At 41.3% G+C, this 17,276-nt stretch overlaps 2 protein-coding genes across 3 annotated transcripts in view; one reads left to right on the top strand and one right to left on the bottom strand.

The window, feature by feature from the left end:
- The first annotated feature begins 113 nt into the window (after nucleotides 1-113).
- Nucleotides 114-5,848, top strand: prph2la (peripherin 2-like a). 2 transcript variants are annotated; one of them, XM_050062564.1, is made up of 4 exons: nucleotides 114-1,796; nucleotides 2,102-2,914; nucleotides 3,157-3,403; nucleotides 4,393-5,848. In XM_050062564.1, exons 2-4 carry the CDS (start codon nucleotides 2,334-2,336, stop codon nucleotides 4,663-4,665), a joined length of 1,101 nt encoding a protein of 366 aa, XP_049918521.1. In that variant the 5' UTR covers nucleotides 114-1,796; nucleotides 2,102-2,333; the 3' UTR covers nucleotides 4,666-5,848. The 2 variants fall into 2 exon arrangements, with proteins under 2 accessions (XP_049918521.1, XP_049918522.1); XM_050062565.1 differs by having other exon boundaries at nucleotides 114-1,800.
- An 827-nt stretch (nucleotides 5,849-6,675) lies between these two features.
- The window catches only part of ubr1 (ubiquitin protein ligase E3 component n-recognin 1), a 24,221-nt gene continuing 13,620 nt past the window's right edge, over nucleotides 6,676-17,276 (bottom strand). The window contains exons 28-47 of the mRNA XM_050062560.1: nucleotides 16,905-16,985; nucleotides 16,318-16,499; nucleotides 16,024-16,232; nucleotides 15,810-15,909; nucleotides 15,492-15,644; nucleotides 15,296-15,396; nucleotides 14,867-14,966; nucleotides 14,624-14,772; nucleotides 14,483-14,538; nucleotides 14,283-14,379; nucleotides 14,052-14,119; nucleotides 13,689-13,836; nucleotides 13,505-13,589; nucleotides 11,403-11,539; nucleotides 11,206-11,314; nucleotides 11,061-11,117; nucleotides 10,899-10,976; nucleotides 10,630-10,800; nucleotides 9,932-10,033; nucleotides 6,676-8,000 (exon numbers count right to left, since the gene is read on the bottom strand). Coding sequence (XP_049918517.1) covers nucleotides 7,859-8,000; nucleotides 9,932-10,033; nucleotides 10,630-10,800; nucleotides 10,899-10,976; nucleotides 11,061-11,117; nucleotides 11,206-11,314; nucleotides 11,403-11,539; nucleotides 13,505-13,589; nucleotides 13,689-13,836; nucleotides 14,052-14,119; nucleotides 14,283-14,379; nucleotides 14,483-14,538; nucleotides 14,624-14,772; nucleotides 14,867-14,966; nucleotides 15,296-15,396; nucleotides 15,492-15,644; nucleotides 15,810-15,909; nucleotides 16,024-16,232; nucleotides 16,318-16,499; nucleotides 16,905-16,985 — 2,325 coding nt within the window. The 3' untranslated portion in view covers nucleotides 6,676-7,858. The remainder of the gene's footprint in view (nucleotides 8,001-9,931; nucleotides 10,034-10,629; nucleotides 10,801-10,898; nucleotides 10,977-11,060; nucleotides 11,118-11,205; nucleotides 11,315-11,402; nucleotides 11,540-13,504; nucleotides 13,590-13,688; nucleotides 13,837-14,051; nucleotides 14,120-14,282; nucleotides 14,380-14,482; nucleotides 14,539-14,623; nucleotides 14,773-14,866; nucleotides 14,967-15,295; nucleotides 15,397-15,491; nucleotides 15,645-15,809; nucleotides 15,910-16,023; nucleotides 16,233-16,317; nucleotides 16,500-16,904; nucleotides 16,986-17,276) is intronic.

The following is a 17,276-nucleotide window of genomic DNA, read 5'->3' as shown; positions in this document are numbered from 1 at the left end:
GTAGCTCTACTACCACCAGTAGAGAGAAGTGCAGCAGCAGTGTTATTTTTTTTCTTTCATCCAAATTGGTGGCCAGATGGGGCCACAAAAAAAAAAAAAAAACTTGGATTGAAACACTAAAAACAAAAGCCAAAACTAAATGTCAGGGATTGATTATGCTGTTGACATATCTAGGCTAGTTGAAAATAATGATATAATAATCTTTATTTATACATTCATATAGATATGAAAACAACAACCTTTTAAAGCACTGATGAAAACACTTTAGTGTATAAAGACTGAGGAAATAAAAGACAGTGTAAATTAACTGAAAACTCAAGTAAAATCGGAACGGTTCTCCAATAAAAGTTAGGTGTAAGAGGGGACTTAAGAGATCACTGACTTGGCCGACCTGAAATAATAAATAACAAATAATAGTAAAACAAATATACAACTTTAATTTTAAGGAGTACGTCGATTGTGAGGAACAAGCCTTCTTCAGTTTAGGGGACACTCGTTGGTACCCATTGAATTTCATTCAGATATCTTGAGGTGAGAGTTTAAGGGGCCCCTTTGGGCCATGCCAGTTGTTTCCTCACCAAAATTTAGCCTAAATATGGGGTGTTATTTAGCCTCCTTACCAACAAGCTGTGTTGACATGGTTGGTACCAAGGAATACCTGAGGTTGTCTAGTTTCATAAGATACCATATATCTTCATGCCAAAATGAGCTCGCCACAGCCTCTTAAAGACAGTAATGTCAGCCTCCCAGGGTGGGGCAGCAATTGTGTTGGGGGCACATGGCCTCTATTGGCAGTGCCACTGATTGTGTCAATGATGTAGTTATCCTGTGTAGGAGACAAAATTATTGTTGGCAAACTCTTATCCAATTCTGTTTCCTGAGCTGACCCCATCTAGTGGTTGTGGATGGCTGAGTATAAAGTAGAGGGAGCCTGCCTCGAGGGTGTGGCCAGAGTGGGAAGGAAAGACTTTGACCTCACATCCTCAGGGTCAAATGCTGACACTGTCCTTACCTTGCCTTAGCTTATCTTTAGAATCCTTATTTAGACTTAAATTTATGGACGTACATTTTTTTTAAAAAAATTTTTTTGTTTATAATAAATACTGAGTCATTTTTCTGGAATTTTTTTCTGTGGACACTGAATTTTTTGGATGTGTCATTAGTCATATTTTTGCTCCGCCACCATAGTGGTAATATAGGTCCAAGAATAACCACTACATCCTATGGCCTTAATTTACTTCTCTAGATCATGTGTGGTGGCAGCACATGCTAAAGTATTATTACTTATAATAATTAAGATGAATTAATAATGTATCTGAATTCTTTGTGTAAATATTTTTTAGTTGTCAATACAAGCTGACTTAATAAAATGTGTACTTATGGTGATGCTGTAGATGCTGCAGACTAACTATACAATATCCCTTTTCATAATGTCCAGTTGGATGTCTGCACATTTTTACTACTAAATGAAAACACACACAAACACGCCCACACAATGGCCGTCATGCATTACTCTCACAGCGCCGGGACAGTCAGATTTGCGTAGGTGGCAGAAGGTGGGTCCAAATCCCTCTTGGGCCCAGGGCTGATTAATGATTAAAGGGGATTAGGAGGAGGGTCAGGACTTGGCTACGAGTCTCGCTCTGATGCTGCGGTGGATCTCTCTATAATATCTGTGTCACTACGACCACTTGCCTCTCTCAGGACTAAATCTGAGGATGTAAGGAAAGGGAAACAAACTGAAAATGAGGGGAGAATGATGTCAGATGCTGAAGGTGAATGCTGACCAGGATAAGGTAGGTACAGTGGACTTCTCTGATTCTGTTTCATGATGTCAGCTACATCTTACATTTCATATCTAGGAACTTTGTCTAGATGGAAATGCAAGAATCACTGCATTTATATGGAAATCCTGTTTTTTAAACCTATCACATCTTGCTGAACTTTTATCAGTTTGTCTCACATGCAGATTGTTTCCTGTTTGCATATAACTGATCGTGTTTTTGTCTCTGAAGTGTTTTAGTCTCAACAGTGTTTTCTAATTTAAGGAACTGTGCTATCATGTGAGAATATTTTTCATACTCTCTCCACTGTCTCACAGACCTGCCTGCATCTACAGTATAACCATAATGCAGCGTCCACAAGATATCGATCATGACTGCCAGGCTAAGCTGCTTATGAGAGGACCTTCAGAGAACTGTCCAACCAATCCCCCTCCCCTTGGTCCCCCACACTCCCTGGAGGATAACCTGTTCCTCTCCCCTCCTCTACCTGTATCCCACCCTTAATCCCCCCCTGGATTTAAAAGAAAACACACATAGGAGATATAAACCATGGCAGTCTTGAAACTGAAGTTCACCAAGACCAAGAGGGACAAGCTGGCCCAGGTGCTCTGGATCCTGAACTGGATCTCAGTGGTGACAGGGGCCATCCTGTTCAGCCTGGGGCTCTACCTCAAGGTGGAAATCAACAAGCGAGGAGAGCTGATGGCTGAGAGGGACATCCAGTACGTGCCCAACATGCTGATCGCCGTGGGCCTCATCGCATGTGCCATAAACTTCCTGGGTGGGAAGATCTGCTACGACTGCGTGGACACCACCAAGTTCTTGCGCTGGAAGCTGATCATGCTGCCCTACATCATATGCACGTTCTTCTTCACCTTCTGTGTGCTGGTGGGGGCTCTGATGTGTTACAGCATGCGTGGGGAGCTGGAGGAGTCTCTGAACCTGGGGCTGACAGACGCCGTCAAGTTCTACAAGGACACGGACACACCAGGACGGTGCTTCCTGAAGCGAACTGTGGACATGCTGCAGATAGAGTTCCAGTGCTGTGGGAACAATGGGTATAAAGACTGGTTTCAAATCCAGTGGATCAGCAACCGTTACCTGGATATGTCCCAGAAAGAGGTGGTGGAGTAAGTCCAACTACAGAATGAGGACACTGATTTCATAGAGAATATATTCACACTTATGATGGCGAACCGTAAAAACACCATCATCCCCCTAGTATCTCAAAATATGTGCTTGTATAACTTGCTTCAAGTATTAATTTTACCACCGTCCGAAACAATGACACACTAGTTATATCTCTCTCACACTGATGCATAAAAAGCATTGAGACAGACCTTGATCTTCTCGTCTCTTTCTTGCTTTCTAGCCGTTTAAAAAGTAACGTGGAGGGGAAGTACCTGATGGACGGAGTCCCCTTCAGCTGCTGCAACATCAACTCCCCCCGACCCTGCATCCAGCAGCAGATCACCAACAACTCTGCTCACTTCAACTACGAGCACCAGACAGAAATGCTGAACCTGTGGATGAAAGGGTGTCGCCAGGCGCTGCTGGAGTACTACACCCACATCATGCAGTCCATTGGCCTCACAGTCCTCATCACCTGGCTGTTTGAGGTGAGGAGAGACAAGCTGACAACAGAATAATGTCTTGATAGTGAAATTAAAAGGAAACTCTTCTCATTTTACAGGTTTGCTTCAGGCATTGGAGGAGAACTACTTGGAACTTAGACCCAAATTTTTAAATTCAGCGTCCCCAGATTTGACAAGGAGGAAAAGAGCATGGAATTAAATAGACATCTATTCTGGTTATGCTGCATCGATTTGGATGCTTTTTTAAGCTGCTCACTCTGAGCCCAACAATGTTTTCGGTGTGCAATGCTACATCAGTGCAGTACCCTTTAAAAGTGACAGCATCCTCCAGAAAGAGCTGCAGTTGTGTTGGTGCAACAATTGTGGCAATAGGCGTCCTTTTTCTACTTTATAACTCTTATTAACTCTCGTTTATCTTAACACTTTTCTGAATATGAGACATTACTTAATCACAGTGACAAGAAATGGGTCTTTTTATTTATATTTATACCTATATAGAGACACTAGTGGAGGACATGATTGGTGTGACCTCAATTTGCATTAATACTGTTATTAGACATACACTTCACAGACTCGCAGTACTAATCCTTGAGTAAATCTCTACTGTCATATTACCTCTGGCCATCCATGCAGCACTCAAATTGGACTCTCTTATTGCCCTTTACTCAACTGCATATCAGTTTAAAGAGCATTAGTACAAAATTTAAACAAAACTAGAAGGGCATTCAGAGAGTGCAGACCTCCACCAGGGGCAAACACCTTATCTCACAATGTTAACAAAAGTGAAAAATAGTTTGTATATCCACCCCATGATTTGGATCTACTCAAAAATTTCATGGGTTTTACGTAATCCTGCTGACAAACCGACAAACCAACAAAGAAACCTCTTTGGCGGAGGTAATTAAAGCATATAAAGGAACCAAACAAAACTAGTTATTTGACCTCTTGCATCATCATTTGTGTCCATGTTTCATGTAACATTGTCATTAATATGTATCTGTGTCTTGTTTTAGCTCTCGGTGTTGACAGGGGTTCGTTACCTCCAGACTTCTCTGGAAAATGTGCTGAGACAGGGTGACCTCAACTCTGACTCTGACGGCTGGCTGCTGGAGAACAGCTTCATGGAAACTGCCCGCACCAACCTGAACATCATCAAGAGCCTTGGGAAGAACAACCAGATAGACACATCCAACAATGGAGACCCCAACATTAACGTTCCCTCCACTTCCAAAGCACACTATGGGCCGGACAATGTGCCGCCGAAGGAAACACCTGAGGCCAGTTGACCTTTCTCAGGCCTCAGTGAACAGCGTCCCTGATGGCTGAAGTAAAAAGAGTTCTTCACAATACACTTTTTACCGACAAGGGAGAACAATTACAACTAAGAAATACATATACAGAGGTGTTTGTGTGTGGAAACCTAAGTATATTTAGGGGAAATATCACGCAATACAAAATCAATTTTCTAGAATGACAGGGTGGATCTTTTCCAAAAATGCAGATAATGCCTTGTTGTTTTTACAACCATTACTGAGTCAAAATCTTTCCGTATATATTCCTTTTCATTGATACAAACATCCAAAAACCCATGACATAAATCACCACAATAACACATCATTTTCTGTACATGTGTACTGTAATCTGTTGTTTACAATCAACATTTGTTGCCTGTGTGTTGTGGTTTTTCAACAGGTGTCCAAAACAGTTTTGTACACCTGTCAGTTGCAACACTGGAGTCAAAATTATCTTTATATTACTGTTTGATGTAGACAAATTAGTGATGATGAGAAGTTGAAGCCTGCATTTTTTTGCCTCAAAGTACGATAGAAAATGCAATGCAACTAGTACAGCAACAATTTAAAGGATATATAAATTACACAAATCTAGGTGCAGGGTGATATGGCCTCAAGTTAAATAGGCAGGTATGCAGTATAAGAAGAAGATGAATTCTACATTAGTTCAGGGTGTTTAGATCAATAGTAACATTTTTGGATCCTTTATGTGCTTTTAAGCAAACAAGGTTTTACCAAGGGTAGTAAGCAATGTGAAAAACCGAGTATGTTCTTTAGTTAAAAGCAAAAAACCATACAGAAATCTGATTGATAACTCATAATAACACATCATCCATTCTTAGAACGTTTAAGCCATCAGTACAATGACTCATGTGCCTCAGGAAAGTCACCACGGTCTTATTATAACACCTCAGTCATTTTCACTGGGATGAGTTACCAAAAGCTGGACAAAGAACACTTGAGCTAGTGACGGTTGACTTTTATTGTTTGTGATTGTTTTGTAAGGGCTCCAATCCAGCACATTGCAAGCTAGGCTGCTATGTACTTACTTTGTTTGAATGATTACAAGGGACGGTTCACCCCAAAATCCATATTTTTTTCCTCTTACCTGTAGTGCTATCTATCAATCTAGATTGTTTGAATGTGAGTTGCAGAGTGTTGGAGATATCAGCCGTAGAGATGTATATCCAATATAATGGAAATAAATGGCACTTGGCTTGTGGTGCTCAAAGCGCCAAAGAAATACATTTCAAAGCCTCAACAGCAATGTCTCTTTCAGGAAATCGTGACCAGGTTACTCAAGATGATCCACAGACCTTGTTTTGAGCAGTTTTATGTGGGAACTATTTTCTTACTACTGTCATACACCTACCCACTGTATCATCTTGCAGAGGAAAGCATGCACTTACTGTTAGCTCACCTAGCACCACTGAGCTAACTAATATCACGGCTCAGACACAAGCCTCACGTCCAAGAGTCGATGCACACTTCCTTTTGTGCTGTGATACGTTTAGTGGGTGTAGTGTGGTAAATGAAAGTTCCAGTGTATTTGAGAGAAGGCAGACATCTCTACTGCCGATATCTCTAACACTGTGCAACTCACACCAAAACAATCGAGAGAGATTAACTATACTACAGGTAAGAGGGAAAATATGTGTTTTTGATTTGGGGGTGAACGATCCCAGTTGGGGAAATAAAGACATGGAGGTTGCTAAATGATAAAGTGTGGGTTCATTTAGCTTTAATTCTAGCTGTAAGATGATAATAAATTACAACGCAGTATCAGACTTGTGAAATAAGAGAATACTGTCTACTTCTTGCCTCATCCAGGGCTCTCATTTGATCGATGACACAATATTGACGATGGAAAATTAATTTATTCTATGGGTGAGCAATGAGAGGAGAATTTTATTCCATCATCATGAAACAAATCTAATCCCATATAACATTAGATATTATATACACTAATGTACTCAGAGTGATTCAGGGCACAGGAGCAGTTCATCTGTATAGAGGCTAGTGTCTTTATTTCTGTAGCCTGGAAGTTATGTACTGTCAAACAACACAAAAAGGAGGACATTTTATATTCACACAGTTTCCTGAAAAGGCTGAGCAATATTGAATTGAAACTGAAAAGATATCATATACTACATTGGATTTTTTCAATAAAAAGTACATTTCCTTCTTAAATAGAATATTGATTTCATTTTTTTGCGTAAATTCAAATTGTGTTAAGTGGTGGTTGTTAACAGCCGAGCAACGGTCCCCGCAATAAATACTAATAATTACAAACACACAGTGGATATCTGATAGTCTTCATTACTTTGGCCTAATAGTTTGTTTTCGTAAAAGGGCATCTGATAATAGCATATAGTATGATAGCAGGTCAGTGAGGACTTGTAACCATAAATATCAAAATGTGGCTGAAATATTCTGAGTCAAAATGTCTGCTTATTCTCATTAAATGCATCTATATCAGGAAATGAGGAAAGCAGGTTACTGTATAGTTCTCCCAGAACGCTGAGTTTGTTTTAATACCACTTTGAAAATAATGTAGATTCGATAAATGTTTTATCCATTACATATGCGCCTATATGTGAGTAAAGGTGACAGTGGCATGTGGCGCCATAATTTAGCAAAAACCTGTGAGATCTCTGAGCATGCCTAAACATTTCCCAATTAATGTACCCTCCATAAACAGCATAATTCAACCATTATAACTTATGACAAATCATAATTTGTAACACCAAAAGAGAATGCAGAAAATTCACAGCATGACTGAGGAGAGAAATTAAATATATAAACTGATATCTGAAAGATGTTAGCGTGTATCGGATGTTCGTCTTTATTTGAATGAGCCTATTTGCAAATAATATTCTAGCAGAAACTCATTCTCACAGCAGACAATCAAATTAAAACAAGGCGACTTGGGTTTGCTCATTACTCATCCCCCTCCACTGTTCCTCCTCTTTTGACTGTCCCACCTCTCTAGACTCCAGCAGGGGTTTCATCAGGGAGGGACCGGCTGCTCGGGCCTCCTTTGATTATAGGAGTGATTTCTGTTTGTTTGTTTACGTATGTGTGTGAGTGTGAGTGTGTGTGTGTGTGTGTGCCTTAGGAGCATCGGAGCAGATTGTGCTCTATGGCTGTGCTCTTTACTTCCCGGCCGCCACAGCTGGAGCAATCATCACAACATCTGCCACTCAAAGGCAAACATAACGTTGACCACCTCTAGGCTGCGGGCGATTTCTTCCAGGATGCAGTGCTGCTGCCACAGCTGGTTCAGCTTCCTGTAGCGCTCTGGGCAAAGGTGCAATGGATTGCCCCTTCTAGAAATGAAAAGACAGATGGCTTGATTTATTCAAGGGTTCATCAAAGAAACACAAAATACATTTGATACAACAAAATAATGTACTTCATGGACACGGCTGCTGATAGAAGCAGTAATAATTCTTATGATCAGTAGTTATTTTTTTCCAGTGATGGCATTGCCGAATAATTTTAATTTAAAGATTCTACTGGAACACTTTTTCAAAAAAGGACAGCGTGATTTGTGCAGTGTTCTTATACACTAAAACTTCACTTAAAGGGCCAGTCACTCCAAAATGAAAAATACTACTTTATTAAATAATTACACATCTATATCACACATATACATCTAATATCTTTAACACTCTGCAATTCACACCAAAACACTTGAGACTGATAAATAGCACTACAGGTAAGAGGTAAAATATGATTTTGATTTTTAGGTGCACAGTCCATTTAATACAATGAAAAAAGTGATGTAATCCTGTTCCCAATTTGGAAATCAAACATTGTTTATCAAATCGCATACTTCTGTATGAAACACTTTATATTTTGAGTGCACAAGTGCGCCAAATGCGTTCACACTACCAAGTATGAGAAAATGTAGTATACTACTGGTGCACTCAAAACGCTCCACAAGTGTGGAGTGTGGAACACTTCTCATCCTCAACCATCGCCATCTTTGTGATGTAGCGGAAGCTAGGTCACAAACTTCTCAAATTTTAACAGGTGGCTAGGGACAACAAGGAGCCTGAGCTGGGAGCCCGGTCTCACTTCGAAGCCGTCGAAATCTGGCGCTTGGCCAGTAACTTGCGGTGTCAGAAACCAACGAAAAAAGACGTCCTTTAACATTGGCATGATACGCGGGAAGGTGCCATTATAGTTTAACGGCACCTGGCGGTGTCAAGGGGAAACGCAGTGGGACAAGACCAAAAGATAAGTTGGCAAAAGTCCAACTGGAGCGGACAGGAAGGGTGGTGGATGGCTCCAACAAACACCGCCTTCACCCGAGAGAGCGGTGTTAGCGTCCCGTAAAATTCTAAAGTCAAACCCTGTTCTTTTTTCCTAAACTCAACCATGTGTGTTTGTAATTCAAGGTGTTGTACCGATGTAGTGCATTTATTTTGAAAGAGACTGTATGTCAACGTTATTAACGTTAATTTCCTGTGACAACGGAAGTGTATCTTGAAAGAAGACAATGAATGTAACAGGGTACTTTGCACATCGTATGTGGACGTGGAAAGTCCATGACCAAAACGTCAGTATGGTCCTGGACCTGGCTACAGTGAACACCACCGCATTATACAGATGAGTACCAACACTGTTGTAGAAGCCATCAGTAATCTTTGTTGGGTCTGTAATGATTTGGACCTGCAACAATAATGTGAGTGCTAATTCAATAGCTAGCTAATTTGCTTCAGCTGTGGCGGCACATTTTAAATCAGCACTGACACTGTGGTGTATGTTTGGTTTATGTGTGGGCGGAGATCGCAGTCAAGTGTTGGCGATAATGCTCCACTGTCTCTTTGCAATACATTGTTAAAAAGATGACAAACAAGAAGAAGAGGTGATTAAAAAAACAAAACAAAACAAAAAAAACATCATCACTCCTGATAACTGCATATGGCAGTGTGCGATTTGAGACAAGACTACCCTGTTGAAATTAGTGCATCATGCAAGAAATACGTAGTGTGACACGCTCCATGTCTTTTCAAACACAGACACATGGTCTCAGTGATGAAAAGCACCAGGCTCAGCAAATATTATCCAACAGCAGGTTTGAAACACAATGAGTGTCAGACTTGCAGTTCTGTATATAATTGTCTGCAGGTGGTGGAGGTGTTTAAATTGCAGTGGCGCCTGTAGGAGGCAATAATCGACATGTCTACATTTGCAATTCTAAGCAGAAGTAATAACAGCCAGCACCTGGAGAAGAAGCTATGATTCTTACCCGAGGTGAGGATCAGTCTCCCCATAATCGTCCAGGTAAGGAGCAGGGTATGTGCTTCCTCGAGTCTTACTGGCCATGAGGACAATTTCACACTCTCTTATCCTGTCAACATGAAAGTCAAACTTTATTTACATTGAACATTTCAAGCAGGAAAGAATACAATTTGAAGAAAAAAAATGCAGTCAAACATCAAGTTTTAGAGCTGTACCAGAATTTCCACCACACAGTTTTATGCTTCTGCCAAACAGTCATGTTGCAGTTACAGTTTTCATCCATGTCTGTCCAGACTAATATATGTAGTGGAAGTTACCACTATATTGACATGAATGTCTCCAGTGACTAATTTACAGTGAGAAACATGCAGTCTTCATTTAGAGACTATGGTGGGCGACCAGGATTAGTGTCACCAATTCAGTGTGCTACCAAATGTCCCCCCTCTCTCTTATGGCATTAAATAACGGTCAGAAGTGTTATTGCAAAGCATTATGATGTAACGGTAAAGTTGAATTTTAACCTTTTGGGTATGACCTTTGACCACTAAAATTTTGAGTTCAAGTGGACGTTTTTGCCAAATCTGAAGAAATTCCTGCAAGGTATCTCTGAGATATTGGAAGGACAGACAACCCAACAATAAAATACCTTAAGCCACAGCATTACATTAATTCTCTTGCTCCCTGTAAGGACTTGAATTGACCCACCTGAGGAACATGCCTACTCCAGCACCACAGGTAGCAGCGTGGGCGGTGCACGCTCCCACATCTTCCCCATCCAGCTGGCTGAGACAGCAGGAGCTCTGAGAGCACAGCATGGCCCCACAAAACAGGCACAGGGTCGGATGCTTCCTGTCATCATCCGTAGATTTGGGGCACCTGAGGACAAAGCACAGAGCAGTTAAGTGGGTTTTAACATCTTGAGCAGAGTTTACACTGTCTGGTGTTGACTGAAGGGACTTCAGTCTCCCACTTACTGGAAATGGCTGGCTTGATTGAGGAGAGAACTGTAATCCTCAGGAAGATCAATTAAACGATTCCTTCTTCTGGGATATCTGAAGAGGTAATTGATCAATTATTAGGAGATGTTTTATTAGAAAATAAAATTGCACTGAAGGAATACAAAGGCCAAAGCCTACCTGACTGTCTGGGTTTTGCCTTTTAGGACTTTGGTAACAGCTGGGCTCCCACACCACCTAAGGAAGTAAAAAATAAATATATTTATATATAAACTGCTCACCTCTAATCAAACACACTGAGCTTGACTAAATGTTCATCACCTACCTCTGCAGCAGTGGAGTAAAAGTGTCTCTGTGCTCCTGGAAGAGCTGGAACACATTGGAGGGTACGGCCAAATAGCTGCAGAGCGCCTCCATCTGTCCTTGAGAGGTAACTGCAGAGACCCAAAATGTTAGCTTGAATTAATTCATTCATTAAATCCTCATATTCAGTATGTTGTAATGATATTATACTTCACTGACCAGCAGTATTAAAAAGCTCCTCTGGAGGAGGTACTCCTGTAAGGCAATTGAAAAAGAGAGCAGCGCAGCGCAGGAAAGGTTCGATTCCTCTCTTCACTCTTTCTGCCACAGAGCTGCCGGACACATCTGGAGTCAGCCTGACGAGCGAAACACAGAACAATCTGTCAAACAAGCTGAAGGCAGTCCACATTAGCGAGTCCATCTCTGAGCATGCAGCATGAACAGGGCCCTGACAACAGGAAACAAGAAGCTCTTCTGAGAGGACATTTGTTTCCATTACAAACAGGCGAGGTTGATTCCTGTCAAGTTTGATTATGAAGCATGCTAATAAAAAATAACTGTTCTGCTGTGCTTGCTATGTCAAACTTTCCCCACACTCAGTGAAAATGTCTGTAGACTGTGTTCACAGAGAGGCCTGGATGGTGAACTTCTGTAGGTTAAAGCTGACATGCAGTATATGTGTGTGGTTTCAACCCCGGAAGGACAACCCTAAAAATGGCAATTTAAAAAAGTTTTATCGTCAAGAGCTGCCATTTAAAGTCTGAATAAAGACAAATAATAAATGCATATCCTGCTGTCATTTAGTTTGAAGTGTCTGACATCAACAAAAGATCCCTAAAAGAACAATTTTCTTGTTATTAAATGGAAGAGGAACAGTTAAACTGAGTTTACAAATAAATGTGGATTGGTAGAAATGCAAATTTAAACAAAACTCTGTGGAAACCAGCGCAAAGTGGCAATAGCCACCACATAACATACAACCTCACAAACACTTGTCACTAGTACAACAATGCCTCCCTACCACAACCAGTTCATGAGCTATGAAAGGGGATGTGGTAAACCGGTGTGTGTGTGTATGTGTTTGCCTGTCTGTCTATGTATCTGTGTGTGTGTGTGTGTGTGTGTGTGCATCTGTCTACAAAGTCTGGTCACGTTATGAGCCTTTTCGTTACAAGCCACTTTTACACTTGCCCCCCAGCCCCTTACTGCCGATTGGCATGAAAACAGATACCTTCACTCACACACACTTGACCTCCATGCCAAATTTAAGCCTCCTAGGGCATAAACTGTGGCCGCCAAAGGGTGGGGAAATTTTTGTGGACTGAACAACCGACTGTTCGACAGAGCAACCTATAGAGCTGCTGGTCACAGCTAAAAAAAACAGGCCATTTGCCAGGGCGCTGAGTAGCTCAGTCGTCAGAGTGGGCATCCCATGTACAAAGGCATTGTCCTTGCCACAGCGGCCGTGGATTAAATTCCAGCCTGCGGCCCTTTGCTGCACGTCACCCCCTCTCTCTCCCCTTCACGCTTAAATCTGTCCTGTCTAATAAAAGCCAAAAATAATAATCAGAAAAAAACAAAACAAAAAAACACAGGCTTGTCACCATGAAGCTTACATTTCCAGCTACTCAATTTTAGCAGCAGCATGACAGATATGATAGCACCACTGAGACGTTCATGTCCCGAAGCAGAAAAACGTTTGCTGGGATTCTGTACTAACAGTGGTAAGAATTACATCCATGTACTGACAGATTCTTAATGGACATTGCAAAATCTTTGGACACAGTTTACTACAGTCCCTTTTCATTTGTTTTTTCACAACATAAATTCTGAGTTTGAACTTTCACTCCAATAAGGAAAAAAGAAATTCATTCAATATATTTATACATCTGTAGGAGGCAACAATTTTGGCTCACATTTCTATCTTTTAAATTCAATAATCAAGGTATCAGAATACATAATGTTTCAGTTTAGTTCATATTCTATTCAGGGTTTGGAGCTCACGAGAACTGCACATCTATGCATAACGCTGACAATTATATAGCCAGGAAATGAATTCCCTGCCATGATTGTTGTAGCTCTTGATGGTTGTTGTTGCATGTTGCTGCAAATGCTGCTGACAGAAACTGTTTTTTGTCATTCAGTAGGGAGGGTTTGCCACTATCCTAATAAAGCATTACTGAAATAAAAACACTACAAGCAATTCAGCTAATTCACAGCTAATGCACTTATCCTTTTTTAACAACATACATATGTCAAACAAAAAAATCCGGTCATGTATTTTGCCTGATGAACTACAGGATGATAAGAAACCCTTGTACCTTTCAGTGTGTTGTGACACTGTCGTGTACAGCTCTGCTGCTGCTTTCGCCTCCTCTGTCTCCTCTCCAGCTACTGCAGGGAAATCTAGGTAAAATGACACCATTATGAAATCATCCTTATAATTGTACAGCGTTCTGAGGTAACTCAGTATGCAAACCAGTATGTACGTTTTGCTGTTTGTACCTGTAGAGGAAAGGAGGACCTGCAGCACGTGGGCCATGGTGACAAGATGCATGATGTGCAGGTGGTTGTAGGCAGAGCTGACAGCAGATGGCTGTAAGTCTACAGCCTCCTCCTGATATAGTGCAGGTACTGACAACACCAACCCCACCTGACAAAACACACAAGAACACACACATCATTAACAAAACAAATTCGAGTATGTTAATAAATACAAGTACTTAAATTAGGAGAAACTTAAATGTGAATTATAGTAAAATATAAAACTCTATCATCATGTTTCATTATGAGAGCATGAGTGCATGAATGTAATCATCAATAGGCCCATTATTCTCAACACAGTTGTTCTCTTTAGGTGAAACCTACCAGAAGATGGAAGAAGTCCACCTCCAGAATAGAGGGGCTGTTTTTTCTGCCCATGACTGGTAGCAAGACTGGGAAAAGACGTCACAGTTATGATCACAAGATCAGTGGACAGCAAGGCACAGTAAAAAGCACATTTCATTAATAGAGGAAAACACAATAGGTTTTTCACATAAGAAAGCCATGCAATTACATCCAACACATGAATATATGTATTCTTAAAGGTCCACATACCCCCCAACATGTCGGTGAAGTGCCTCTGAATGACAGCCTGTGAGCTCTTAAGTCTCTGAGCTGCTGCAAACTGAACAATAGCCTTCAGACCTGCAAGCTAAAGTAGAGAAGCATTTCAAAAACTGATGTCTGACCAAGTTAAACCATTACACTTAACATGCATTATATGACAGCTGTTAACAAGTCATTTGGCATCTAACCTGTCTGTTTTGTAACGACCCAAAGAGCGGCTTGTCCTCTTCCTGCAATATGTTCTCTGTGAAGACATGCAAACATATTGTCAGAGTTGCAAAAACATGAAAAGATGGCAGAATGACACAATGAGCCAAAACTTACTGTACCTATGGCCTGAATAGTGAAGGCACATGTGTTCCAAGCCATGAGGGGTACACGTGGGCACAGCTCATTGGGTGCTGTCTGCAGTCCCACCCTGTGGACAGTGGTGGCGCAAACAACCAGCATCTCCATTATGCTGTCGGAGAACTTCCTCCTAAAGACAACCAGCAGCAGAGAATTCAAACTCATGTGTTGTAGCAAATATTAGACATTTAAGAAACCATGAAGGAGCAGACAGTTTCACTCACGGTTCTTGCACGCCATAGCTCAGAATGGACCTAAAGTCTGGTTGGCCCTCTCCACACAGCCCCGTGTCCACATCGACACTACTGCCTTCTGTGTTGCAATCTGCACGAGAGAGAGAAACATATCAGTCATCTCACAACGCACATAACAAGCAACTAGGCATACTGGAATTCGTTGGTAAGTACTGAAGCAAAAGATCTGATATCGAATTTTGAGGTAAGTCACTATCAGCCTTTCGAATACTATCTGCATGCACCCGTTTTCTGTTTATGAAGACAGTATGCAGCAAAATAAAACAGTTTCTGCAGCAACTTTACAGTAAAAGCCCTTCATCAAATAAAGCTACTCTAATTTACATGCCTTTTCCTCTGCCACTGCTGTTCACCCAACCAAAAATATGCAATTACTGTATGTTGAATATGTCTTCTTACCGTTATCCTGAGTGATTGACTTGAGTCCTTTAATCCTGGCAGAGATGATCTGAACCCAGCGAGGCAGGGTCAAATGCTGTCCAATTATCTCTGCGTTTTCACTGCACACAGGACAGAAATATTCAAATAACTTCTATAAATTTGTACAACCAGCATTCCATTGCAGATTTGCCAGAATAAGGCGGACTAGACTTACTAGTTAAACGTTAGTGGTTCAAATGGGATGAGGGGGACGACGGTGTTGCACAGAGACTTGCACAGGGGACACAAGTACTCCCCATTCTCCAGGTCGATGATCAGCTCAGCGTGGAGCCGGTTCCTGGTCATATTCTGAACAGCCTCAAAATATCTGAAAAGTACAGAGATTAACATGTAAATGGTAAAAGAACTGTCAATTGTGCTTTACACTGGACCACACACACACACACACACACACACACACACACACACACACACACACAAGAGTGGCACTGAAAGAATAATAATTAGCAAATTTGTTTTTGTAATAACTCACTTCTGCCAACATGTGGCATGCATGACATGTCCACAGCTGCCAGTGTGGGTCCCAACTGCCAGTTCAGGAGGCATGAAGAGAGGATATGATGCTCCTGTTCCTTTAAGGGATAAAGACGGTGCACATGTGAGTCCAATGTGTCCAGTGAGTCTGATTTTCCCCCACAACAAATTACAGTTGTTAACAATTAAATGATGAGTGAATGGAGACTGACCATCTGCTTTAATGGTCGGTATCTTTCCTCTGCACTGTGTCAGCACTGTGGACCTCTGGACACACGCAGTTAGCACCATGGCTGGAGCCTGGGCCACAACTTTCTGCTCTTCCTGGCAAAGAATGCAGGTGAGCACCTCCCTCTCGGCCGGGGAGGATCCTCGGTGCGGCCCGATGGCTACACACAGCTCCTTGTGTTCCATGGCACAGCTAGAGGAATAAACATAACCAAAACTAGAATTAGCCATTCGGTTTCGATGTTGATCTCAAGCCAGCTAAAAATGGTCATCCTCACCTCTGTGCGGATGTAACAGCCTCTCCCTGTGAGCCGCTTTCTGGCACGTTCTCGTACAGCATCTTGTTTGACTCAATGAAGTTTTTCTGCATTGCCGACATCTGGGCCATGATCTTCTGCCGGTGGAGTTTGGCTGCCTCTGCCTTTCTTTTGCGTTCAGCTTTCTCTTTGTCCTGAGCACTCTGGAATGATTACAAGTCAGACGGTAAAACTTCTAAACACTGAGAAGATACAGAAAGCAATTAAGTCTTTGTTATTTCTTGAAATTTAATGACTGACAGCTATATTGTATTTTGCACTTTAACCTCAGATCCTATTGGGAAACCAAATGAAAGGTGAGTTGTCACATGGATGTTCTAACCTGGAGCGCTTCTGTCATGCAAAGACTGGGCTATAGTATAAGCTGTTATTTCATCTGCACTCATTCAACCGCCAAATCTTCTAGTGGACACTGCCAAGAAACCTTTTTAAAAACCCAGCTGCCCACACTCAGTGTGGCAGTGTAGAACCTCAAAATAGCGCAAGCTAGTTAAGTCAATTGTTTCAGTAAATAACATTTTTAAATTCATCATTTGTTGTTCTTTTACCTCCTCTGGCCTGGTTGTATCCACGCTCATGGAGGCTGTTGGACTGGAGTTCTCTCTAAGGCACTTGACAATCTCAAACATCTGGCAAGAAAAACATTCATTTAAATTGGTGAGGGTCATTGGAAAATAAGTCTGGATGCATCAGTCTGCAAAAATGATAGAAACTGTTTTGTAGGGCTGTACCAAAAAGTCTGAAACATCCAAGTTTCATTCATTACGTTGACATTCAATTTCTAAATCAGCACTCGATTTCTACGCAGATTTTTCTTTGTTTGTTTGCATGTCTAATCATTCTGTTTAAACCCAATATTTTTGCACAGTTGCAGATAAAGATTAGGCTACAATAATTTCATTAGTATTATACCATTTATT

This window comes from Epinephelus moara, chromosome 14 (assembly GCF_006386435.1).
Source record: "Epinephelus moara isolate mb chromosome 14, YSFRI_EMoa_1.0, whole genome shotgun sequence".
NCBI lineage: Eukaryota > Metazoa > Chordata > Actinopteri > Perciformes > Serranidae > Epinephelus > Epinephelus moara.
This window is presented reverse-complemented; position numbering and strand designations above follow the sequence as displayed.

What these genes read in the sequence shown, in the direction of transcription:
- prph2la (XM_050062564.1), top strand. Translation starts at nt 2,334, where the DNA reads ATGGCAGTCTTGAAACTGAAGTTCACCAAGACCAAGAGGGACAAGCTG. An exon ending in TCCCAGAAAGAGGTGGTGGA is followed by an intron (nt 2,915 to 3,156) that starts GTAAGTCCAACT and finishes CTTGCTTTCTAG; the next exon opens with CCGTTTAAAAAGTAACGTGG. An exon ending in TCATCACCTGGCTGTTTGAG is followed by an intron (nt 3,404 to 4,392) that starts GTGAGGAGAGAC and finishes GTCTTGTTTTAG; the next exon opens with CTCTCGGTGTTGACAGGGGT.